Consider the following 25,902-nt stretch of genomic DNA (forward strand, 5'->3'; position numbering starts at 1 on the left):
ACCTCGTGTGTGTGTTCTGAAAATTTGCATCCTCTTCTTTAATCCATTGGATCCTTTTGAACCTTATTTTGCTTAATTTTCAAATTTATGTTTTTGTGTGATCTTAGAATATCCACATTGATGTTAATATACTAGTGTTATAACATTCAAATGATATTACAATTAATGTAGATGAGTATTATAATATTCACATACATATTAATATTCAATTCTTTAAACACAATAATTAATTTATAATTAATAGGAATGACTATATTTATTTATTTAATATAAAATAAAAATAAAGATAAAATAAATAAATATTATTCAAAAATCATAATTATTAATATTAAAATGGACGTGAATGTTGTGTTAATAAAAAGAATGTATTAATATAATACATTTTAGTATATTAATGTTCAAATTTCAAATGTCCTTAACCTTGAGTTGTGATACAATTTGCATCACGTTTTATTATCATAAAAAATAGAATTCATCATTTCAAAAATTTGACACGATCAATTTAATAGTCATTTGTGAAAAGATAAATTAAAAATATTATAATTAACTATTATGAATATTTAAAAAATATTATTTTAATTTCATCAAAATTTATCTTTTATCTATTACAATAAATCTATCTGTTAATAATCAACTCAATCAACAAATCCAACTCTCAACAAATCTACATCACGTCTTACGGCTTCTACCGTCTTGCACCAACAATTACTAAGATAAAAGTTTCGACCTGTACTGTATGGTCGACGAAGACGATGACAAAAAGATGAAAAATTTTTAATTTAATAAGTGATTGCCTCCTTCGCTTTTGTTTATTAGAGCATCCGCAACGCGCTGTTAATCGGACGTTAATAGCAGACGTGGAAGAGTGAAGGAAGGATGTGGAAGAGTGAGGGAGGAGTGAGAGAGGAGTGAGGTATTGAACGCGTTCAGAGTTCTGAACGCGTTAATAGGTGGGCCCGTGCTTTTTATTTTTATTTTTTTAATGTTAATGCGTTCGTAGAGGTTGCATAGTGTGAGTGGTGGTCGACCACCATATGGTGATCGACCACGTGGTCGACCACCAAGGGTGCAGATTGTGAGTGGTGGTCGACCAATGGTGATCGACCACCACTCAATCACGTATTAAGTGGACCCAATCGACCACTGATTAAAGGCGTTATAACGTCACGAACGTTGCGGATGCTCTTAGAAGATTTGGGGATGACCTGACCATGTATGTGCCAAATAAAACTACTGTGGATCAACTTATTAATTTCCTCATGGTAAATACAATAGGTATGCCACAGCGACAGATACTAAGGACTTGTATTTGATGGAGGTTAAACAAGGAGAAAGGAAAAAGAGATGAACAAAATGTAGCGGCCGCGCGTCATATAGCGTCCCACGACTCCAAGGTCGGGAAGGCAGCCGGCAAGATTAGTCCGTCAAGGTCGAAATCCGGTATATCGTCAGGCAAACCGACGGACGCCCCATCGTCGTCCGGTGTGACCGCGACGCAGTCCAGCAACAGCGCCGAGGTATCGAGGGTGGACAGGCAGACCTGCCGCAGAGCGGCGCGGTCGCCCACCGCTGGCCGCACCGGCTCCGACTTCACCATCGGCTCCGCAGCCAGCATCCCGCAGTCGACCTGGAAGCCAGTGACCCGCTGCACCATCTCCCTGAAGTTGGCCGGGTCGGCGTTGATGTAGGTGGTGGGCGAGCGGTTGGGCGCGCGCGACCTGCGCTTGGAGACGCGGCCCAAAGGGCCGGGGCCGAGCGGCCGGAAGGGGTGGGTGGCGGGGGTGCGACTGTACTGGCGGTGGTGGAGCAGGAAGGGGGCGGACGGAGAGGCGGCGCCGGAGGAGGAGTTGTCGGAGAGGGAGATCTGCAGGGCTCGGGTGACGGCCTGATTCTCGCTGGCGAAGGCCTGGCTGATCCAGGCCGAGTCGGAGCGGTACCGCCAAGGATCCAGCGCCGAGCAGTTCTCCAACATGGCAACTAGATGGGCAAGCGGCCTGTGCAGTAATTAATTGGAGCAGGCTGGGAACGGGGCTTAAATAAGGCAACGAGCGTGCTCATCGTGCCACGTGTAATAATAAAATAACAATACTTTGGAAGGGAGGATTCTTACGGTGGTGGGTGCCACGTAGATATGACGTTGACTGTCAAGACGCATGGTCGTGGGACCCATGCCGATTGCTGCCTGAGGTCGTGGGACCCGTACGAGTCGGCAGTAATTCGGGTAGTACGGTAAAAGAATGGTGTTGCGGCAGCCACGGCATGATGACGTGGATGACGGGAGGGGGTCGACAGTGGCGTGATGTTCCTCGACTCACATGCGTCACGTGCGTGTGTATGGGGGGGTGGGGATGGAGGATGCCGGGGCGACTGAGTTGGGCTTGGGGCCCACTATAATGGAAGCACCAGGACGGCGCCGGTTTGCGTCCGTCGCGATGGGGCATGCATGATCTGCTGCTTTATTCCGCCAGGAAACAGCGAAACTTCCCGACCCGATAAATCTTATATTTAATACGGATATAAAATACAAAAAATATTAATCTAAAGATGATTTGGATATATCAATCTTATAGATCTCTTTATGGAAGATTTAGATAATTTTGTATTTATAAGTTGTGGACACATTGATCAAAAAGAAGCTTTTTCTTTCTTTCTTTTCTTCTATTATTTTATCTCACGAGGGAAAGGTGGCCCTGCCAGGTTCTCCATTAACGCATTAAATTTGTATTGAATATGCTTAATTATTCCCATCATTAATTAATTCCAACCTGTAGCTGTCACTCGATTCTTTCGCATCGGCATTTGGCATATCATTTTTCCAGTTGCTTAATTAACGGGGCAAAAAAATATAAAAAACCTCGTTAATTTTCAAAATTTATGAAAAGAGAAATTTTGTTTTTTTCATATATATTTAGAATAATGTTGGTAAAGATGAAATTTTAGAGGGGCCAAATGAAAAGTTTGCAGGTGACTTCACAAATAGGTAAGCAATGACGACAGCATCAAATTCTAGAAGCCAGTAATTACATCAACTCAGATCTTTAAACCTTTATTATTATCTTGGAAAAAGACTTCAACTCCAGTCTTTTAATCGATCAAATCGATCAAATAAATTCTTCAGAAAAAATAATTAAAAAACATGGTTTGGTTTGCTAACCTGCCTCTGCCTGCCAGTCTGTGGGCACATCTGTCCGAGGGTTCGGCAACCTGCATGTGAAATGTGATGGAGGTTTGCCGGACAAGTACAAATTAGGTTTTAATTTGGCAGGTCCCACGCCACTATTCTTCCCGTGAGTCCAATTTCAGTGCTTGACTTTGTTTTTTTTTTCCTGAAAGAACGATTAATTTTTATTTTTTTTATTTTATTTAATTTTTTTATTTATTTTACTATTATATTAAATCCGTGAGGACAATTTCAGTGCTTGACTTAGTCACGTGGCTAATTGAAGAAAGTTAAAAAAAAAAAAGATGATTTTATTCCTCTTGAGCGATTTAGCCTAATCGATTTTATTCTATAATAAAGATATAGATAAATAAATTATATATATGTAATAAATTTTTAGATAGTGCTCCGATGCTCACTTGGCTAATTGAAGGTTTGTCTGTGTGAGAGGTCTTCGAAGAAGTATAGTTGAGTTGATTATGATGAAGTAGATTTATAGAAGACGGTAAAGATTTAAATTTCGATGAAGTCGAGTAATATCTTTCTCTATCGTGATCAACTGTAGTTTTTTGATTTATTTTCTTACAAATGATCGTGAGATCGATCGTATGAGACCGTTAAAGTGACACATTTTATCTTTTTTTTTTTACATAAGAGGTTTGCTTGCGAGAGGGATGCAAGATTTGCAGAGTTGTTAGCTGGATTTGAATGCCTTGGAGTGGTTGAGGCCAAGTGGAGTGGACTGATCCTTTGAGCTTATAAAATGCTATAGACTTTGAGTTGGGAATTAAGCTAAGGAGTCAAATCGATCAAGTGCACTTACTTTTGGCAAGTACAATTAAATTTACTATGTTTTCACAGATAATTTAATTTATTATTATTATTTTTAATTAAATATTTTAATTTTTATAATTTAATTAATTTTAAAAATGATCGATTCGATCTTAGGATTTAAGTACTTTGATTGAAGCTCCTGGGACATAACTGAGTTGGTTACGATAGAGCAAACTTACAGACGAGAGCAAGGGTTCAAATCTCAACAAAGTCGAGCAATATCCTCCTCTATCGTGACTAACTGCAGTTTCTCGATTTACCTCCTCACAGATGATCGTAGAACTGACCGGAGTTGTGGGGCCGCTGGGTGCTTGACTTTGCCTTTAAATAAGTTTGGTGTTCATTATTATTATTATTATTATTTATAAAATAAAATAAATTTAAATATATATAGTTAATATTCATAAATAATATTTATGGATAAAATTTATAAATCCGGTTCATAAACAACAACTTTTATAAATAAATAAAAATTCTTTAAATGAATAAAAAATTTTAAAATATAAAAATCTCAAATAATACTTAAATGAACTAAGTTTAAGTTAAGCTTGAACTATGTTCAAGCTTTTTTAAAAAAATAAGTTAAACTTGATGACTGTTTTAACAACTTAGGCTTAGTTCATTTTAAACTTGGTATTTCAACAACTTGTTTCAACTACCGTTATTATGGTGCATGGAGTTTGTAGGTAGTATTGTTTTAGTCAACGATACACTTGAAGGAATAAATGCTAAATGCTAAGATCAATTTTTGATGAGAGACATTGAAAGTTAGGTTGGAAAATTAATTTTGTAACCCATAAATTAGATATAAACATGGACGAAAGTATCTCACGAGTAGATCATTATAAATTAATTTATCGAGTGAATGAAAAATTAATATATAAAATTATTTGAGTAATGAAGGGTTGATCGGTTATGATTGGATGAAAATATTAACTCGCATACACATTATGTGCATAGACACAAATACACAAGTACTAATTTGAGTATGTATGAATATCACGTAGAACCATTTAAGAGGATAAGAAATTGATGGAAATTAATTTTATTATAAAATAAATTGAGAAAAATTAATCATTAAAAATTAATTACTTAATTAATTATAAGATTAAATGAAATGTGCCGCACTTAATTAATTGAGATTAATTAGCCGATTAATTAAAAGATTAATTATCTAATTAATTATTAATGCAATCAATCTCTAGTCAAGGTTGATTGGGTTGACTAGGTTCGGATTGAGTTTTGATGTTTGATCAATATCACTAAAAAAAATAGACCTTTTGTGAATTTTATGATGAATTTTAAAAAATAATTCATCACAAAAATATTTTACGACGAAATTTGGGATAAATTTTTTTTCGTGGGTAATAGCTTGTCGCCAAATTCTGCGACGAAAATGTATAAATTCATCCCTAATTTGACAACCAATTAATTTTTCATCATTAAATTCGTTGCTATTTTGCGACAAAAAAATTTTTCGTCGCAAACTTCACTAATTGATGATATCCGAATAAATTTTTCGTCGCCCATTTTGCAACGAAAATCTATTTACGTCGCAAATTTGCGATAAAAAAATGTTCATCGTAGATTTGACAGCGAAAGAAGATTCGTTGCCAAATTAATGATTTTACGACGAAATCTTTTTTCGTCGAAGATTTGGCCACAAAAATCATTTTCGTCGCCAAATTTACTACGACAATAGGCTTTCGTTGCAGATTTGTACAACATTATTTCAATAAATTTACAACGAAATCAGATTCATTGTAAAATTCGCAAACTGTCAAAATTTTTTCTAGCAATTCCTATTTTTCTTTTTCAATCAATTTTACAAACATAATATTCAATCCAACGCTTAAACATAATACTCAAATATAATACTCAATTCAACATTCCAACACAATACTCAATCAAACATTCCAATTAACACAATACTCAATTCAACATATAACAAATAAACACAATACTCAATATCACATATAACATTTCAACACTCCTATTCAATCCAACATATAAACAATCATACAAGAAATCACAATCCAAGAAACAAGTTATCATCATTAAAAAACAAGTCTCAAAATGACAATATATACAATCCAATCCAATCAAGACATCACACATATCCAAATAAAAACATTCATACCAAATAGTCTCAAAACAACAAGATACAAAAAATATCACCGTCCTCTTCAGCATCATCATCCTCGACATATACTTTCTTCTCCTTTCGTCATTCTTCTTTTCTACATCAGAAAATAAAAAATAAAAAGTATCATTTTTGTACAAGATAACTATAATATGTAAAGATTTACTTTACCGCCTTCCTTAGATGATTTTTAGTCATCAGAACGAGTCTTTATGGTAGAGTCGTACTATATATGTTAAAGGACTTAAAAATAAATACACTAGATGATTTTTTTTCACTATTATGGAATTGCAAAATCTAGATTTAATTTACAGCTTGGGCAAACAAAGAAGGGGTTATAGGAGAGATAATCTGGCCTTGATAGTATAAAAGAAGAATGATCCAGGATCACTATCACGCTCTTCTTCAATGGATAGCAATCAAGAAGCTTATTATGTAAGGAAAATAAATGAAAATTTTAAAAATCAAATTTATTACTAAGGAAGAAAATGGACAAGAGAAAGATCAAAAGTTTTCACTGTGATGAAGGGCACATGAAGGACAAAAACCAAGGTGAGAAATTTGAAACCGACATGGGAAAAAACCCTTATCCTTGTTAGAAGAATAAGGAGGGATCAAATACAAAGCAGGAATTGCCTTTTAAGGCAATCCACAATGGAGTGAGTGATTAGATCAGCACCTCATCTAATGAAGATCATGAAAGCAACAGTGAAGGGGAAGCCACACCTTAGGGTTTTAACGACATAGGAAGCTACATGACTCACCACTTGAGCAATTATAGTATGCAATTAAAATACTTTCTAAATCTTTATGCTAAATTAAAAATACATACTTAGATTAAAAAAATACTACTACTTTGGAAAATAAATTAGAAAATTCTAACTCAAAAATTTTGAAATTTTGGTTATTGAAAATGTAAGATTAAAGGAACATGTAGAAGTCCTAGAATTACCCTTAGATGAATTGCCGTACATTTTCCTTCTCCATCTTCTTAATTCATAGATTTTGATCAATCCATTCGAGTCGACCGCCACCATGCTGAGCAAGCAAAGCGGCACCATGGCGAGCAGGTTCATAACCGGTGCATGTGCTGCTATGCTGTCTGGAAACTTGGAGACAAGAAACGGAAAACGCAGAAACGGAAACGGAAAACGGCAATAATTGAAGTTTTCAGATTTTGAAAACGTCAAAGACCTCATCAAATAATGTGAACGAGCCACATTGGAGGGTATAAAAAGATTTTTTAATCCAAATAAATAATAAAATATGAAAAATTTTAAATTCATATTTAAGGATGGATCTATAAAATTTTATTCATATCCATTATTAAATTATAATATATATATAAATATAATTATAATTAATAGAATATTTAGATATTATATGAATATTATTTGGTTATCGATCAAGGTCATCCTGTCCGTCCGATCCGTGAGCACTTATTTTAAAGCTTGCGTCGAGAAGCTTCCAGATTACGCAACGGTATTCGGCTTTTGCTTTACCCCGTTCCTCGGTGCGCTTTCGATCGGCCATGGCGAGCGTCTCCCTTGAAGCCTTGCTCCTTTGGGTCGTTATTCTCGCCGAGTTCGCCCTCACACGTCTACCATACGAGGAGCTTCTGGGAGGGGGAGGCGGCCAAGTCCCATCGGTGCTCTTCCGGGGCCAACCTGCTGCCTACTACACATTAGTGCTCGCGCTCGTCCTCTCCGCCTCCGGCGCCGTTGGCGCCGTCATGCACCGCCGCAACTTCGCTGGTTACGCTGGACCAGCCGTTTCTGGTAAGTTTCCACGGATGGAAACGTTTCCCAGCATTTCGGAAACGGGGACGGACATGCACCAGCCATTTCCAGACAGCGTAGATGTGTTGTACGTGGATGACATCACCAACTGCGGGACCAAGATGAGCTACGACGGCGTGGTTGGGTTCGGCCAGCAGGCCACACCCATGCTTCCCCTAAGCTTCAACGTCCAGTCTGGGAGGTCCAGCATCTCAGGCGACAAGGACTTCTGTGACCTCATCATGGATGCAAAGAGGACATCGTTGGTGACGCCGCCGGTGGTTCCAAGGAGCCAGACCATGGCGATTGGGAGGATAGTCGAGGATAAGTTGTGCGTGTTCGAGGATGACCTGAGGCGTGGTTTCGATTATCTATTCTCGAGGAGCGACCGTCGCTCCTCTGAGCTCCGTATCCAGTCGGAGAGGAAAGGGAAAAGAAAAGTAGAGGAGAGGAAAAATATTAACCTTATATTGACGGAGAGAATCAACGAGGCCGACAGAGGAGAGAATCGGAGGGGCCAACGGAGGAGGGATCGAAGCTGATGGAGAGAAGATCGAGATCGAGAGGAGGGAATTAGGGTTCGCGGTGGGAAAGAAGGGGGGACCGAAAAGATAGAGGGGAGTGATTTTTAGGGTTGTTTTTGAGACAAATATTAACATTTGTTGTCAAATTGGGACGAATTCAAAATTCATTGCAAAAATTGACAAATTTACCATCCAAAATTCATCACAAATTTAGCGACGAATTCTTAATTCGTCCCTAATTTTTGGGATGAATCCAGAATTCGTCGCTAAATTTGTAATGAATTTTGGACAATAGATTTGTCAATTTTGGTGAGGAATTCTGAATTCATCCCAATTTGACGACCAATTTTAATATTGTCGCCAATTTTGCGATAAATCTTGGATTCGTCCCCAAATTTGGGATGAATCCTGGATTCGTCGGCAATATTTGGGACAAATCCAGAATTCATCGTCAATTTTACGATAAATCTTGGATTCGTCTCCAAATTTGGGACGAATCCTGGATTCGTCGCCAATTTTTGCGACAAATCCTGGATTCATCCCAAATTTGGAGACGAATCCAAGATTCGTCGCTAAATTAGCGACGAATCCTAGATTAGTGACGAATTTGGCGACGAAAGAGCTTTTGTTGTGAAATATATGACAAAATTATTTCATCGCAAATTTCGTTCCTGATTTGCGATAATTGCATTTTTTGTCGCAAATATTATTGCCAATTTGCGATGAATTTTATTAGTTGCTAAAATTCTTCGCTAATTACATATTATTTTGTAGTGTATGTTAGTTGGATGTCAAATAGGTCAAGGTTAACTAGATACTTAACAGTCGATTAATATATTAGTCAGAGATGAGAAAAGTCAAAGTGAGTTATGGTTGACTAGACACTTGGTGATCGAAGATGATGAAAATCCAAGTGGATTATGGATGACCGAATACTTGGTGATCATAGATGACGGAAATTCAAGTGCATCATGAAAAATTGGACACTTGGCATGAGTGTGGAATACCTAACAGATTATGGTTGACTAGATGTTAGACATTAAAAGAGAAGTCCAACAGGTCAAGGAAGACTAGAGTCTTGGCATATCAAAATTGACTAGATGTCGAACAAAGGAAGTCCTAGTATACTAAGGTCAATAAAATACTAGGTAAGACGAGAATTCAACCTTGGTAAGGTTGAAACATAAATGTTAGTTGATTAATAAGGTGTATCGATTGACCGATAGAAGCTAAACCCTAAAATTGAGATTTAAGGTGTTTTTATAGAGTATATCAATCAACTAATGTCACTGTTCAAGTGAATAGAAACTTCAGAACTTGACTACGAGATTCAACTGATTAGGCAACAGTCGACTGATGGTAATGGGTAGTTGATTGATGTCATTATTCAAGCTAATAGAATGTTCAGAATTCTACTATGAGATTTGATTGATTAGGCAACAATCGACTGATGTTGAGGTAAATGGAGGCATTGAGTTGACAGGTCAGAGTAACGTTTGAATCTACAGTGAATCAATCGACTAATGGGTAAGATCAGTTGACTAATAGACCGAAAATCAGTCCAACAACAACACTATAAAAAAGAATTTTGAGGAAGATTGAAGGAGCCGATTCTTGGGAGTTTGAGGACAAAGTGTTGCTGCATTTATGGACCTACATGAGGCAATTCAAAGCAACAAGAAGCATCCAAAGCAAAGTTCACAATTATGTAAACATGTTTGTTCCGATTTCCTTTGATTTCATTTGTATTCTTGTATTTGTTGCAGAACTAAGTTGTAAAAGGTTTCTTCACCTCCAGAAGGTATCTGAGAAGGAGAAAGATAGTGGTGGTAGTCATTAAAACTAGACTTTAGACGTAGTCACCTGGGAGGTGATGAACCAAGTGAAACCAACCTTGTTTGCATTGTGTTGCCAATTTGTTCATATTTTCATTGTGCAATTAACTTAACATGATCGAAGCTATTCATCCTCCTCTAACTTGCACGGGTCCTAATATTAATGTGTGTGTGGCTATAATAGAAAAATTAATTATAAATTAATCACTTAATTAAGTAATTAATCAATTTGAGCTTTCTTCATTTTTTCTTCTCTAAAAAAGTTTTAAGGTTTTGAAAGTTCACCAAGGCTTAAAATTTAGGATGTTAATATTTTGAGTTGTAGGTCATTATATAGTAGGAGACGATTTCCAATAAACCATAAATACCTAGGTAGGACAATATCATCTTAATAAAAGAAGGCTTAGCCTTCACTTTGATCCTAAAATTCTTGTTCAAAGAGATTAGCTTATAGGGTTGCATGTGTCAATATATGAAGGAATAACTTGATGACTAATGCTATTAAGTCAGTCATTGACAAGATCAAGTTGGTGACAATGATATCGAGAAATGTACGTCGAGAATATAAAGGGGTCTAGATCTACGTTGTCATACCAAGCTCTAATGATTTAAGCTGTTGACTTATCAATGAGCTGACTAATCTAACACAGACTATTGGATCAATATTGACTCTTTCCAACAATAATCTTAAGATGATATTTGTGGATTATAGCAACCGTGGATCCCATTTCTACTAGAGAGAAACCAAAGAAAATTTTCAAAATTGTCTTTAGGCGGTGGTAGGAAAAGATAGTATATTAAATTCTACCTCTCAAGGTTATTAACAAAAGATGTCTCGAATGCATCTAATGATGAGCTTAAGCTTAAGGGAGAATTGATTGCAAGGAAAACAAATATTTCTCGTGCAAGAGCCATGTCCTTAAAGGGTTGGATGACAGAATTATATGTTGGTGCAATCAACCCCTGATCAACGTTGACCAAGATCGAGTTGAATCAAATTGGAATTTCGATATTTGATCAATATATTAATTGGTAATTGAGACATCAAGTAAGTCAAAGTTGATCGGATATTTAATAGTCCATCAATATGTTAAGTTAGTTGAATGAAAAGTCAAGTAGGTCAGGTTGATCGGATACTTGACAAGATATGAAAAGTCCAAGTGGATCATAATTTACCGGATACTTAGCTGTTGAAGTCCAATATGGAATTGGTATGAGACAGAAAGTCCAAGTGGATCACAGTTGACTGGACACTTGATGATTGAAAGTGCAACAAGTAGTTGGTAAGAGAAAAGTCTAAGTGGATAACGGTTGATCGAACACTTAGCAGTTGAAAGTCCAATATGGAGTTGGCACGAGATGAGGAAGTTTCAGTAGGTCAAGGTTGATTGGATGTTAGACAATGAGAAAGTCCTGACACGTCAAGGTTGATTAAATGTTAGGCAACAAGGAAGTCTCAGCAGGTCAAGGTTGACCGGATGTTAAACAATGAGGAAGTCCCAGTAGGTTAAAGTTAATCGGATGCTAGGCAATAATGAAGTCCTGACAAGTTAAGGTGGATTAGATATCAAGCAAAGAGGAAGTCCCTATTGGTGCAAGAAGCACTAAGTTTGTCCCCAGAGTTTCAATGTTTAGTAATATAACTAGGTCTGGTTAGTTTGACCAAGGGTTGATCCAAATAAGATCTGATATTTGGATATGAGTGAAGTCTAGTTAGGTCAAAGTTGACTAGAAGACTAGTGAAAAGTCATAGTCAATTGAACCGGACAAAAAGCCTTAGTTAGTTAGACCGGACAAAAAGTCATAATTTGAGGCTAGACAAGAGAAGTCCTAGCTATAGGCTAGGTAGGAGAAATCCTAGTTGGAGGCTAGGTAGAGGAAGACCTGATGAGTAAAACTGGGTAGAAAGTCTTGGTGAGTGAAGCTGGACAGGAAGTCCTAACTAGAGGTTAGGTAAGGAAAAGTCTAAGTAGATCTTAAATCTCTAAATCAGGAGTCCTATGTATCAAATTCTGAAATCGAACCATTCTAAAAAAAAGTAAGAAAAAATAATCAAACCGTTCTAAAAAAAGTAAGAAAAAATAATGCGGTGAGCGTGGATCGAACACGCGACCTTCAGATCTTCAGTCTGACGCTCTCCCAACTAAGCTATCCCTGCTGATATAAATAAACTTTTAAACAACATTTATATCAATTTATTATTTGATTGAAATTAAACTAATATAGGTTAAAGTTAATTGGATGTCAGATAATGAGAAAGTCCCGACATGTCAAGGTTGATTAGATGTCAGGTAATAAGGAAGTCTCAACAGGTCAAGGTTGACCGGATGTCAAGCAACAAGAAAAACTCAATAGGTCAAAGTTGATCGAATGCCATAATGAAGTCCTAGCAAGTCAAAGTTGATTAGATATCAAAAAAAGAGGAAGTTACTATTGGTGCAAGGAGACTAGTGAAAAGTCCTAGTCAATTGGACCGGGTAAGAAGCCTTAGTTAGTTAGACCGGATAAAAAGTCATAGTTAGAGACTAGGCAGGAGAAGTCCTAGCTAGAGGCTAGGTAGGAGAAGTCATAGTTGGAGGCTAGGTAGAGGAAGACCTGATGAGTGAAACTGGGCAAAAAGTCTTGATGAGTGAAGCTGGACAGGAAGTCCTAACTAGAGGTTAGGTAAGGAAAAGTCTAAGTAGATATTAAATCTCTAAATCAGGAGCCCTATGTATCAAATTCTGGGATCGAACCATTCTAAAAAAAAGTAAGAAAAAATAATCAAACCATTCTAAAAAATAGTAAGAAAAAATAATGCGGTGAACGTGGATCGAACACGCGACCTTCAGATCTTCAGTCTGACGCTCTCCCAACTGAGCTATCCCCGCTGATATAAATAAATTTTTAAACAACATTTATATCAATTTATTATTTGATTGAAATTAAACTAACATGTTAAAGTTAATTGGATGTTAGACAATGAGAAAGTCCTGACATGTCAAGGTTGATTCGATGTCAAGTAACAAGGAAGTCTCAGCAGGTCAAGGTTGACCGGATGTCAAGCATCAAGAAAATCTCAATAGGTCAAAGTTGATCAGATGCCATAATAAAGTCCTAGCAAGTCAAAGTTGATTAGATATCAGATAAAGAGGAAGTCACTCTTGGTGCAAGGAGCACTAAGTTGTTGGGATGTATACCAGAATCCTAACTATGTAAATAAGCATTCTGAAATAAGAATCATATTTGGTCAAAATTTACAAGTGCCCATTTAATTTATATTGTAGATAAGCATGGTGTGCGGAGTCACACACAGAAGATCATGTTATCAGTCCCTTGTAGATTATAAACAATGTTCACAACCAAAATGGATTGGACAAACCATTGGAGTGGTTATAGTGTAATTTGGTCTTAGTTTGTCTTGACTATAGAATTACACTAGTACACTAAGTGTGTATTGAGCAGGACCATCTGAGGATTATTCGATTTATGCTGACTATATAATCGAACTAAACCTCTGTTACTATAGATGTACATGCTCTTAATCCCGATATAATAACAAACACATGTGCTTAGTATGTACTTATTTAATTCATCAAAGGGTGAGATTTAGATCGATAGATCAAAAGGCCCGATGAGTTGGGAAGTAGTATTATGTACATGGTGTGTTGTTAATTATAGAAGGAAATTGTGTCCTATAATCTAGGTTGATGATGTCCCCTTGAGGAGCTCATAAGGATTATCATGTAAACCCTGTAGGTGGACCTTGTCCGCATGATAATAAGGTTGAGTGGTACTACTCTTGGATTAGAAGTTGATTAAATTCGAGTTGTCAGTAACTCATTTAATTGACGGACATACGATATCTTAAACACAGGGAGACTAATGTACTTATAGTAAGAAGGAGCCCATATTATAATATGGGATTGGTGCGGTAGTGCAATAATAACTCTCTAGTGGAATGAGTTATTATTGATAGACTTAAGCTGTGTGTTCGGTGAAGAGCATGGGAAGCTTAAGTTCATCAGGAGACCAAAACCAATTCCTCCTCTAGGTCCCTGCTGTAGCCTCTGGGAATCCTCAAATCCACATTGGAAGAATTCGTGAAGAAACCAGGCATTCGAACCCATGCTAAGTGGTGTAATCGATCAGCTGATCGATTACACACCTTGGTAATCGATCAGCTGATCGATTACCAAGCTCCGTGGGAGATCGACTGGTAATCGATCAGTTGATCGATTACCAGCCTGGTAATCGATAATCGATCACCTGATCGATTACCAGCGTTGATGAGAAAAATTAGCGATGTTTAATCGATTCCTTGATCGATTAAACACCTGGGTTCGAATAGGAAACTTCCGAAATCATACCAAATTCTCTGATCGGATTAAATCCAATCATACCATGTTTATGATCTAAATCATACCATATTTATGATACAAATCATACCATGTTTGGGAGATGGCTAGGCTATAAAAGAAGGGGCTTGCAAAGGCTTAGAAGAACACACGACAACAAGCTTTTGGTGGCCGAGAGTCTCGGCAGCCAACCCCTTTTCCTCTTCTCTTTTCCAGAGAAGGAAGGAAAGTTTGCTAAGCCATCGGAGAGGAGAATTCTGGTGGAGAAATTCTCGAAGGATCGTTGCCCACACAACGTTCGAGAAGAGGAGAGGAATACAGCAGAAGATCAAGAGGTCTTCGGGTACAAACTTCATCCACACAATCCTAAGGTGAAAGGTACAACTAAAATTTATTTCCGCTGCAATTTTTAGTTGTATGGAACCTGAAAACAAACACAAGAAGCCAGCGATCCGCGGGGCCTCTTGGAAAGTTTCGTCCTTTGTATGAAAAATTTTCGTACAAGGGAAATCAACGGAACGGTTTCTGAGCGACTCCCTTCATGATGGGAAAGTCTTGAAAAACCGTTCCGGTAGATTCTTGCAGAACAAAAATTTTCCGAAAACGATCTCAAGTTGCCCCATAGTCGATCAAACGAAGTTTGATCGACTCGTTTAGATCATTGGGCTCTTGTGTTTGGTTTACAGGATCCAATATAAAGGAATAATTTAACTTATGCGGAAACATTAAATTATACCTTTCTCCGGACGGTTGTGAAGGATGAAGTTTGTACCCGAAGACCTCTTGATCTTCTGCTGTATCCCTCTCCTCTTCTCGAACGTTGTGTGGGCAACGATCCTTCGAGAATTTCTCCACCAGAATTCTCCGCTCCGATGGCTAGCTTCCTTCTCTTTGTCTGGAGAAAAGAGAAGAAGAAGAAGGGGTTGGCTGCCAAGAGAGTCTCGGCCACCAAGAGTATTATCTCGTGTCTCTTCAACCCTTGCCAAGCCCCTTCTTTTATAGCCTAGCCATCTCCCAAATATGGTATGATTTCTATCATAAATATGGTATGATTTAAATCATAAACTTGGTATAATTATAATCAAATCAAATCTTCTTATCCAGATTTGATTAGAAAAATCATAACCAATTTTGTCTGCGGAAGAGATAAAATTATGATTCTAATCAAATCAAATCTCATCCAGATTTGATTCTAATCAAATCAAATCTAATTATCCAGATTTGATTCTAATCAAATCTCATTCAGATTTGATTCTAATCAAATCAAATCTTATCCAGATTTGATTCTTATCAAATCAAATCTCATCTAGATTTGATTAGAAAAATCATAATTAATTTTCTCTGCGGAAGAAAATTAATAATTTCGTAACGGAAATTTTAATCAGAATTTCTTAACAAAATTTTTCTCCAGAAAAATAATTTCAGAAATTCTTAAAATTTCCTATCCGAAATTTCATATAATTTTCTTAAGTGGATACGAGGTTTTATCCAGAGGCTACAGCAGGGACCTAGAGGAGAAATTGGTTTTGGCCTCCTGATGGACTTGGGCTTCCTGTGTTCTCCCTGAACACCCAACTTCAAGCCCATCAATAATAACTCATTCCACTAGAGAGTTATTATTGCACTACCGCACCAATCCCATATTATAGTATGGGCTCCTTCTTACTATAAGTACATTAATCTCCCTGTGTTTAAGATATCGTATGTCCGTCAATTAAATGAGTTACTGACAACTCGAATTTAATCGACATCTATTCCAAGAGTAGTACCACTCAACCTTATTATCATGCGGACAAGGTCCACCTGCAGGGTTTACATGATAATCCTTATGAGCTCCTCAAGGGGACATCATCAGCCTAGATTATAGGACACAGTTTCCTTCTATAATCAACAACACACCATGTACATAATACTACTTCCCAACTCATCGGGCCTATTGATCTATCGATCTAAATCTCACCCTTTGATGAATTAAAGAAGTACATACTAAGCACATGTGTTTGTTATTATATCGGGATTAAGAGCATGTACAACTATAGTAACAGAGGTTTAGTTCGATTATATAGTCAGTATAAATCGAACAATCCTCAGATGGTCCAGCTCAATACACACTTAGTGTATTAGTGTAATTCTATAGTCAAGACAGACTAAGAACACTACAACCACTCCAATGGTTTGTCCAGTCCATCTTGGTTGTGAGCACTGTTTATAATCTATAAGGAACTGATAACATGGTCTTCTGTGTGTGACTCCGCACACCATGTTTATCTACAATATAGATTAAATGGACACTTGCATAAAAACTCCCAACACAATGCAAATATTGACCAAATGTGATTCGTTGTAAGATCTTCAAGTTATGTAAAACTCTCAAAGTTCTGTAAAGTTTTGTAAGAGGAAGAGATCAAGTGTTAAGGTTTCTCCACCTTCAAAGTTGTTTTGAGAAGGAGCAAGTTCATAGTGAAGAATTTTGGTGGTGTGTAGATCCTTGGATTAGTCACCTCGAGGAGGTGGATACCAAGTAAATCAAGGGGTTAGCATTGCTTTTATTATTCTCAATATTATTCTTTGTTCTTGTCTTGTGCTTCCGCTAACAATTTGTAGGCAAGATCAAAAAGTTGATATTCACCCCCCCCCCCCCTCTAGCAAATGCAACAATACCAACATGACCGAACTAACAGAGTGGCCAAGCATGGCCGAGCTGTTGGAATGACCTTCGGGTCGGTTGGAAGACCCTTGGAAACCGGGTCGAGTTGGTGGGAGTCGGGTCGGATGCGGCTGTGATTGGGTCAACTAGTCAAAAGGGGCTGATCCCTTGACCCTGTCTTGTCACATCATATTGACTCTTGATTTCTCATGTCATGTAAGACCACTCAGGATCTGTCATGTCACCCCGCAATGCCACTATTGTCGCCACTAGCCTCGACTTCCACAATGATCGGTTGAGGCTCGTGGTAGCGGAGTTATCGAGGAAGATCCTTCACGTCACACGCAAGTACGACGAGGCGTCTTAGGCGAGGTCATGACAACTAGAGCCGTTAATTTGAATTCGATCTGTCGGGTTGATCCATTTCGTCAAATAATTTAGATATGTTGAATTGAAATTTTATCAATTTATTTTGAGATAGGTTAAAGTGGATTGACCCGCCTTGGCCCACGGTCCGCATGGGTTGGCCTGTGACGGGCTTGGGTTGGCTCGCTGGTTGGGAAAATTTATTTATTTTTTTACATTTAAAATTAAAATAGAAAACTCAATAAACTAATGATTTTAACCCGTCTAAATTGTAATCCAAATTTAAAAATTTCAACTTAATTTATTTAAATTGTAATTCAAATTTAAAATTTTTTTATTTTTTGAGAGGTCCAGTTGGTTGATCTGTTTAACTCGTAATCCGTCTTGGATTAAATTGGATTGAAGATTTTACAATCCACTAAATTAATAAGTTGGCACAACTCGTCCCATCATATGATAAATTTGTGATGGATTGACTCAATCTGTCATGGATTGATCCGTTTCACAATTTTAACGATCGTCGTCATCAAGTTAGTAATTTGAAAGTAGAGATGACGGATGGAAAGTTAGTTCCATCTAAATTTGGGTGGATGAGAAAATACACAAAATGTGATCTGCAGATGAATTCAAAATCTGTCCGTCTATCTTTTTTGTATAAATAAAGAAGGAATAATGCATCAATTCATGTGTAATTAATCTTCTTTTGACATCTGTGCTCTGCAGTAAATAGAGCAAGACATATTTAAAATAATATGAATATATAATTAAATGATCGATAAAAATTTTAATTAGGTAATATAAGACTGTACATATTAATTGAGAAAACGTAATGAATTAGTAAGTGGTGGAGTAAAATCTCATAGTAGTTTTCCAAGAGCACTTAATGAAATAGTAAGTTGTGGAATAGGGTAAAAGAGTTTCACCATATTAAAATATTTGTTATTGTCGTTTCTTATTTATTTATGCTTAGTTTTTTTTGTTGCATTCCATATCATAAAAATTAACAAACAAAAAAATATTTTAGCCGTAACTTTATTACTAGTCTATACATTTGTATTGAATACAATAAAGTTTAAATGCTTGCCCTCAAATGCTTCTAGTGGTCTTCCTTTTATAGTCTTTTAATGTCTAACTTTTGTTCCTATTATGCTATTTTGATGTTCTATCATCAATCAAATTTCTCAATTGCAATAGCTCATAGATTAGATTAATAATAATAATAAAGTGATAATATATAAAAAATAAATATAATTTATTTATATTTGTTAAATTTAAAATAAATTTAATAATCCATTAAAATAATTATTTTAATAAAATAATTTATTAAATTAATAAATATAATTTATTAATTTCTTTTTTAAATTTATATATATTTAAATTAAAACTTATTAAATTAATTAACTTAATTTTAATTAAATTTCATAATATATTTTAATTAATTCAATTTTAAAATAAAAAATCATCATAAAAATATTTAATTAAAATTAGTATAACAATGTAGTATTATAACACCTCATTAGTGTATTATAACACCTCATTAGAAGTCATCTATCACAAAAAATGTCTACCTTCAAATTAGTATATTTAAATGACTCAATTAATTTAAAATGTTCTAAAAAATTAAAAAGCCAAATCAAGAGTGGTCATCGGTTTATTAATATTGGCTTGGGACAATATCATCATTGGCAATTTATAAAGATGATGCACAAATTTACATTATTAAGTCAGTGACCAACATTTATAAATACAAGAGAATACTACCAAAATAAAAGTTAGAATTGTCAAACAGATCAAACAGACCAACCATGAAAAGCATACAACGATAATGAAACATCATACAGTGGAACAGCACTACTAACCCACCAACCACGGATTCAGAATCGACAATTCAACGATTTAAAACCGTCAACTCAACAATTAAACAAACCAACCTACGAACTATTAAAAAATAAAAAAATATTAAAAATATTAAAAATTTAAAATATAATTTAAATTAATTAAAAAATTTTAAATTTAAATTATAATTTTTAAATTTAAATTATATTTTAAATAGATAAAATCTATTAATTCATTAAATTTTACACTTTAATTTTAAAATTTAAAATAAATAAATAAACTTTTTCAACACGCAGACCAACCCATCGGTTAACCGGATCTAACCACCAGTTTGTAGACCTAAACGGACCAATCCATTCAACCCATGTTAAAATAAGTTGATAAAATTTCAACCCAACCCCCTGAATTTTTTAACAAGACAAGTCAATCAGACAGATCTAACCCAACTTAACAGCTATAATAAAGGTGCCTAACAATTGAAGAGATGTGTCAAAAAATAGCACACCTACGCCCCACCAATTAAAATTTAGCTCAACGAAAAACACAATCTTCAGCACTACAATCAGACAACCCCAACTTTAAATTAAGCCTTTAAAAATATTTGAGCGAGCACTCTGATCAATTTACTACAACTTTAACTTAATAAAATTAAAATACCAAAAAAAATACAAACTTGTTAAATTAAACATTCCTTGAAATAAATACGATATCGGTCAGCAATTCAATCACATGACTATAATATTAGCTATGCAAAACAGCCATTCGATCAATCAAGAAGCAAAAGGTGTTACAACATAAATTTTTTTTCCAGGTCGTGTTGCATAAAAATTATACAACAATTTAAAGCATAAATGCCAATAAAACCAAATATACAATCAAACATGGTTGCAATTTTCAAGCGTCCATCGTGCTTTAAACAACCGATAATGATCATAATAAATTGCAATAGCTAAGGTTAATTTGAGAGAAAAGTTATGCCATTGTTTATTGAACCTTCTTTCATGGAAGAAAAATCTCTGAAGGTTCACCCAATAACAATGAGATCGATATTCCTAAAATTTTTCGAGAAGCTTGCTATGAGTGAAAAAAGAACAAGCCCCTGGTTGTATATTTAGGTTAACAGCTGTTTTTTGTTCAAAATATTCCGATCAATGTAATCCTAAATCATAGTGAAAACTATAAAAAAAACCACATAGATTCAAAAGGTCATATAAACAGTAAATGCCCGGGGAGATCAGATAGAGCTAATACATTTTAGCCATCATATCGGCCATCAAACCAATAGGGAAACTAGATAATCCATCATCATCTCATCTCCAATGCATAGACTATCACGCAAACCATTTTGAAATCAGAAAACCAAAGGCGATAAAAGGCAAAAACGGAAATCGGGCATCAGATCTCCAAGGTGATATGATAGGTAACATCATGAATACATGCTTCAGACGCAAATTACCCATTAAAATCAATGAATCATCATCCGCCCAGCTCACAAATATGTATACATAAAAGAATAGAATAGATCGAAGAAAATACCGAACATGAAAGAGACGCCGAAGAAGATATCTGTCAAAACCAAAGACTCTCATCACCCATTTTAAGCTGTACATCGATCAATGAGAGAAACAAAAAGAACAAAATAAGATCCCTATGTGGAAGAAAAAAAAAAAAAGCAAGAGACAGAGAGGTGGCCTGGGAGTGCCTTGCGGCGTCCGGTGGTTTGCCGACCTTCTTCTTCCATTATTTAGGCGTGCGAGATGCGTTGTCCAAATATATAGAGAGTAGAAAGTTAGGGTTAGAGTTCCGTCGACTTGCGACGATCTGAGCCGTTCGTCAGTGTCACGCGTACGTCATATAAGATTGCCGGTATATACCTTTTTAAAAAAGAAAAAAAAGAGAAAATTTCCGCTTTTCTCATGATTTATTATTTATATAAAAAGTATTTAAAAGTTTTGATAGCAAGTATAAATTGGATCATGCCAAACAACATTACTTATTTAAAATTTTTTAATACAAATTTAAAAATATATTTTTTAAGAAAAGATTGTTCTTAAATAAATTTCTTTTAATAAATCTTTTAAAATTGAACAGTACAGTTAGATTGACTACGTTCGATGTTAAAATTCGTAATATACCTAAGCCAAACATGACACAATCTACGCCAACTCAAATTAAATAAGACATGATTCTAACTAGAGTCAACAATTTGAGTTGGACTCGTCACGATGATTGATCTATCCGATTAAATATTTTAAATAGATTAAATTAAAATTTTATCAATTTATTTTAAAATAAATTGAAATAGACCGATTCACCTAGGCCCACAATTTGTAAAGGGTTTGGATTGGTCTACGGATTGAAGATTAAAATTTTATTAATCTCATTTCAAGAAGAGTTTAGATGAATTGTTCTACTTAGGCCCGTGACCCGTGAAGGGCTTGGATTGATTCGCGGATGAGAAATTTTAATTTTTTTAAAAAAATTAAAATTAAAATAAAAAATTCAATAGACTAGTGGACTAACCTGTCTAAATCGCAATCCAAATTTAAAATTTTTAACTTGATTTTAAACTGTAATCAAATTTAAAATTTTTAATATCTTCTATACTTTTTTATATTTTTAACAGAACCGTATGTTGACCTACCTAATTCGCAATCCGTCTTGGATTGGATTCGGTTGGAGATTTTTCAACTTGTTAAGTTGGTAGGCCAGTCCACTCCACCGCACCCTCGTCATATGATGAGGTTGGCTGTCCCATTATGGATTGACCTATCCTATCATGGGTTAATTCGTTTGATAACTCTAAGCTTAATCCAATTTACATCACTAGATGCACTTGCATTTTCATCCCAAAATACTTTAGATGTATTAAACTTAACAAAATGCACCAACCATATTACATTTGAAAATTGCAACATAAAATAATTTACATCAAGCAAAATACTGTAATGGTGTCCAAATATTCTGATTTTTTTATTTTAAAAAAAAAATCATATGATAAAAGCTTTCTTTGCCCGATAGATATTATTGTACTGTTGATGTTATTTTGAGTTATCAATTTTTTTTCAAATTTTAAAACCTTTAGCACCTCAGAAACTTTTGGTCAAAAGTATGTACTTGATGATCTTTAATCTCAAATTCATACTAAATGAGCACTATTAAACTCTTACTATTTTTTAAGTTTGTTCATATTATCTCTCAAAGGTGATTGAGCATTTTTGTTTAAAAGTATGGATGTGATGATTCTAAAGATTACATTAAGTGGATATTATTGTACTGCTAGTGTTGCCTTGAGTCTATCCGTATTCTTCTTTTTAAATTTAAAATCCACTAATCATCAAATATTTTTAATCAAAGTATTTACGACTTTAAAGGTTTAAGTTAATGTCAAATGAACAATGTTGTACTCTTAGTAATCTCCTAAGTCTGTCCATGCTATTTTTTCTTTATCAAACTTTGAGCTTTTTACCATCATTAAATACTTTTAGCAAGAAAAATAAAAAAAAATAGCAACAACAAGTTGCTTGATGGCCTTCAATGCTTCAAATATGTGTTAAATGGGCATCACCGAACTCTTAGTAGTCCTTGAGTCTGTTTATATATTTTTTAGAATTGAGTAATCGAGGAACATCGATCACTTTGGGTTAAAAGTATTTAACAGCTCTAAAAATCTTAGATTCGTACCAAATCGATATCATTACAACCAAACTGGTTACCTAAGTTTGTCAAAGCCCTCTAGCACTCATTTGTCATATGTCTTAGTTGATGAGAACCCTAACCTAGTCAACTTGATAACTCAAAATTAATTGTTGGATGTTGGCAACTATATTATTAATCGATTGGTTCTAGTTGAGTGTCGAAACCTTTAGTCAACTAAAAAAATTATATATTTGATTGTTGCTCAGATATAAATATTTTTTATCTAGACCTTGAGTCTAATTCAAATAAATCTCAATTCAGAACACCTAGGCAGTCCTTTAAATCCTCTTACACACTAGAAGCTCATTAGAATGTTTAAGACTTGGAGTCAAATGACAAAGATGAACAAGAAAAATCTCAAAGTCAAAGATGTTTTTGAGTCTTCAGATTCTTGATCTAGGCTTCTTGCCCTCAAGTTGTATGAGCATCACCATGATCCACGTTTGTCATCCTCAAGTCCATCAACTCGTCTTGAGCTCTAAGTTAGTCAATCTTGGCCTCTAGTCCTTGAGTCCAACTAGACTTTATGCAATAAATATCAAACACACACTTAATTAAATTGTATTGTTAATACATTAACACTAGAACGTGCAGTGGAAACTTAATCAAAATCGATGTTATATACACAATTCTGAGATTTTACTTGGTTCACCACTTCCTAAAGTGACTACGTCCAAGGTCTAATCCTATAACTATTCCACTATCCTTCTCCTTCTCGGATATCTTTCGGAGATGGAAAAACCTCTTACAATTCTTTCACAATGAATACAATAAAAAATAAATACACAAAAGCAAAGTAACAACTTTACAAGAATCTCATTTTTGATCGTTGTTGGTTGCTTTAGGATGCCTCCTATTAGTCTGAAAATGTACTAACACTTTGTCCTTAAACCTCCAAGAACTGACAACTTTAAATGATCTCGAAACTCTCTTTTATAGGGTTGTATTTGAGCTGATTTTCACTTAGCAGTCGATTGCTTATCTTTATCAATCGATTGCCTTATTAAAATTCAATCATTTAAACTTGCAGAACAATTAGTTTTATCTTACTAATCCATTGCTGAGCCACAACAATCGATTGTTTACTTCTAGTTGAACTGACCAATCGATTTGAGAAGCTTCTATTTCCCAACACGTTTTACCAATCGATTGCTTAAGCAGTAAACCCCTTTTAAATCCTTGGATTCGGGGTTTAGGGTTTACCAATTGATTGTTACTACCTAGCAATCAATTGATAACCCTATTTCAGCCTTTTTAAGGTTGAATTCTTGTCTTGTCTGGTATTCGATTGAACTCAACCTACCATAACTTCCTTTGCTTAGCATCCAGTCATCCATGACCTATTGGGACTTCCCGTTGCCCAACATCCGATCAATCGTGACATGTCAAGACTTCACGCGCCTAGCATCCAACCACTATTGATCTGTCAGGACTTCTCTTATGCCAAACATCTGATTTTCCTTAACCTGTTTAAGCTTCCATACTCATGCCAAGTGTCCGACCCTTCATGACCTACTTGAACTTTCCTCTTATCAACTCCCTTATTGGACTTTATCACTAAGTGTTCAGTCAACCATGAACCACTTGGATTTCTCATTTTATCAACTTTCTATTAGACTTTCGATACCAGGTATCTGGTCAATCGTGACTCATTTGGATTTCTCTTGTCAATTTTCTATTGGTCTTTTTTACTTTTATCAAGTCTTTGATCAACCTTGACCTACTTGATTTTTCTCGTCTCATGTCAATTCCCCGTTGATCTTTTCACTTCTTGTCAAGTTTTTGGTTAATCTTGACCAACTTGACTCTTGTTCAACCAACTAACATATTGATCAAATATCTAAATCCAACTTCAAATCTTTTCAAACTTGATCAATTGAGCTCAGTTAACTTAATCAATCTTGATTTGAAATTGATTGCATTAATAATTAAAATTAATAATATGGTTAAGCATAAACAAAGGGGGGAATTGTCTTTCTAAAAATCAGTCTCTTTTTTTTATATCTGATAATTTATTCATGTAAGGGTTGCAAAGAAGCATTAACATGCATCAAGGTAATTAGAAACTCAAACTTCTGTCTCAATCTTAATCTCTCCCTTAATTTAAGTTATCTCTAAAGTGACCTTTGTATTCCATATGGGAGGATTACAAACTTAAACATCAATATTTCTTCTTTTTTTGCTACACACGCACAATAAAAAAAATACAATGTGATATATAAAAAATATACATGCATATCAAAATAATGTAAAATAAGCATGGTGATCACATAGGCAAGCATTTAGGCACTTAATCATTTTCTAAGTTCATGTGATTCACTTTATCATCAAACATTTGCATATTTTCTCATTCATAAGGTGTAAACATAAAAGACATACAAATTTTTAAAACAAAAAATAGGAAAGTTTTTCATTAATTATGATAAGCAACCTAGGATTAATAAATTATAAATGTTCATCATGTGATCAAATTGCAACTTTCTAGCAATGTTTAAAGTATCAATACCACGTATCTATGTGCCAAATATTCAAAATAAGTCTAAGCATGTTAAAATTATATGATTGAAGTTTGGCTAATTACTAAAAACTTCACACTAGTCTAATACTATTATTCTAGTCAATCGGAAACTTGCTCTGGTCGACACTAAAAATTTATTTTATAGAACTTTAATTTTAAAAGTTTGTTATATATATATATATATATATATATATATATATATATATATATATATATATATATATA

General features: G+C 35.0%; 1 protein-coding gene and 5 non-coding genes across 6 annotated transcripts; all 6 read right to left on the minus strand.

Annotated features, from left to right (window-relative positions):
- Positions 1 to 1,218: 1,218 nt before the first annotated feature.
- Positions 1,219 to 1,990, minus strand: LOC141832436 (calmodulin-binding protein 25-like). The gene has a single exon (XM_074719939.1). It carries the CDS (start codon positions 1,970 to 1,972, stop codon positions 1,370 to 1,372), a length of 603 nt encoding a protein of 200 aa, XP_074576040.1. The 5' UTR covers positions 1,973 to 1,990; the 3' UTR covers positions 1,219 to 1,369.
- A 10,369-nt stretch (positions 1,991 to 12,359) lies between these two features.
- On the minus strand, positions 12,360 to 12,432 carry TRNAF-GAA (transfer RNA phenylalanine (anticodon GAA)). The gene has a single exon. It is a non-coding gene; the product is annotated as a tRNA-Phe (tRNA).
- Positions 12,433 to 13,071: 639 nt separating this feature from the next.
- TRNAF-GAA (transfer RNA phenylalanine (anticodon GAA)) lies at positions 13,072 to 13,144 on the minus strand. The gene has a single exon. It is a non-coding gene; the product is annotated as a tRNA-Phe (tRNA).
- Positions 13,145 to 20,430: 7,286 nt separating this feature from the next.
- LOC141832694 (small nucleolar RNA snoR74) lies at positions 20,431 to 20,569 on the minus strand. The gene has a single exon (XR_012602132.1). It is a non-coding gene; the product is annotated as a small nucleolar RNA snoR74 (small nucleolar RNA).
- Positions 20,570 to 20,688: 119 nt separating this feature from the next.
- Positions 20,689 to 20,776, minus strand: LOC141832692 (small nucleolar RNA Z102/R77). Its single transcript, XR_012602130.1, has one exon. It is a non-coding gene; the product is annotated as a small nucleolar RNA Z102/R77 (small nucleolar RNA).
- A 71-nt stretch (positions 20,777 to 20,847) lies between these two features.
- On the minus strand, positions 20,848 to 20,949 carry LOC141832691 (small nucleolar RNA Z101). The gene has a single exon (XR_012602129.1). It is a non-coding gene; the product is annotated as a small nucleolar RNA Z101 (small nucleolar RNA).
- Between the last annotated feature and the right edge of the window lie 4,953 nt (positions 20,950 to 25,902).

This window comes from Curcuma longa, chromosome 7 (assembly GCF_044706935.1).
Source record: "Curcuma longa cultivar G26 ecotype Majalengka, Jawa Barat chromosome 7, ITB_CL_G26_1.1, whole genome shotgun sequence".
NCBI classification, from domain to species: Eukaryota; Viridiplantae; Streptophyta; class Magnoliopsida; order Zingiberales; family Zingiberaceae; genus Curcuma; species Curcuma longa.

Bases quoted from the DNA above. Each gene is read 5' to 3' on its own strand.
- LOC141832436 (XM_074719939.1), bottom strand. From the start codon at position 1,972: ATGTTGGAGAACTGCTCGGCGCTGGATCCTTGGCGGTACCGCTCCGAC.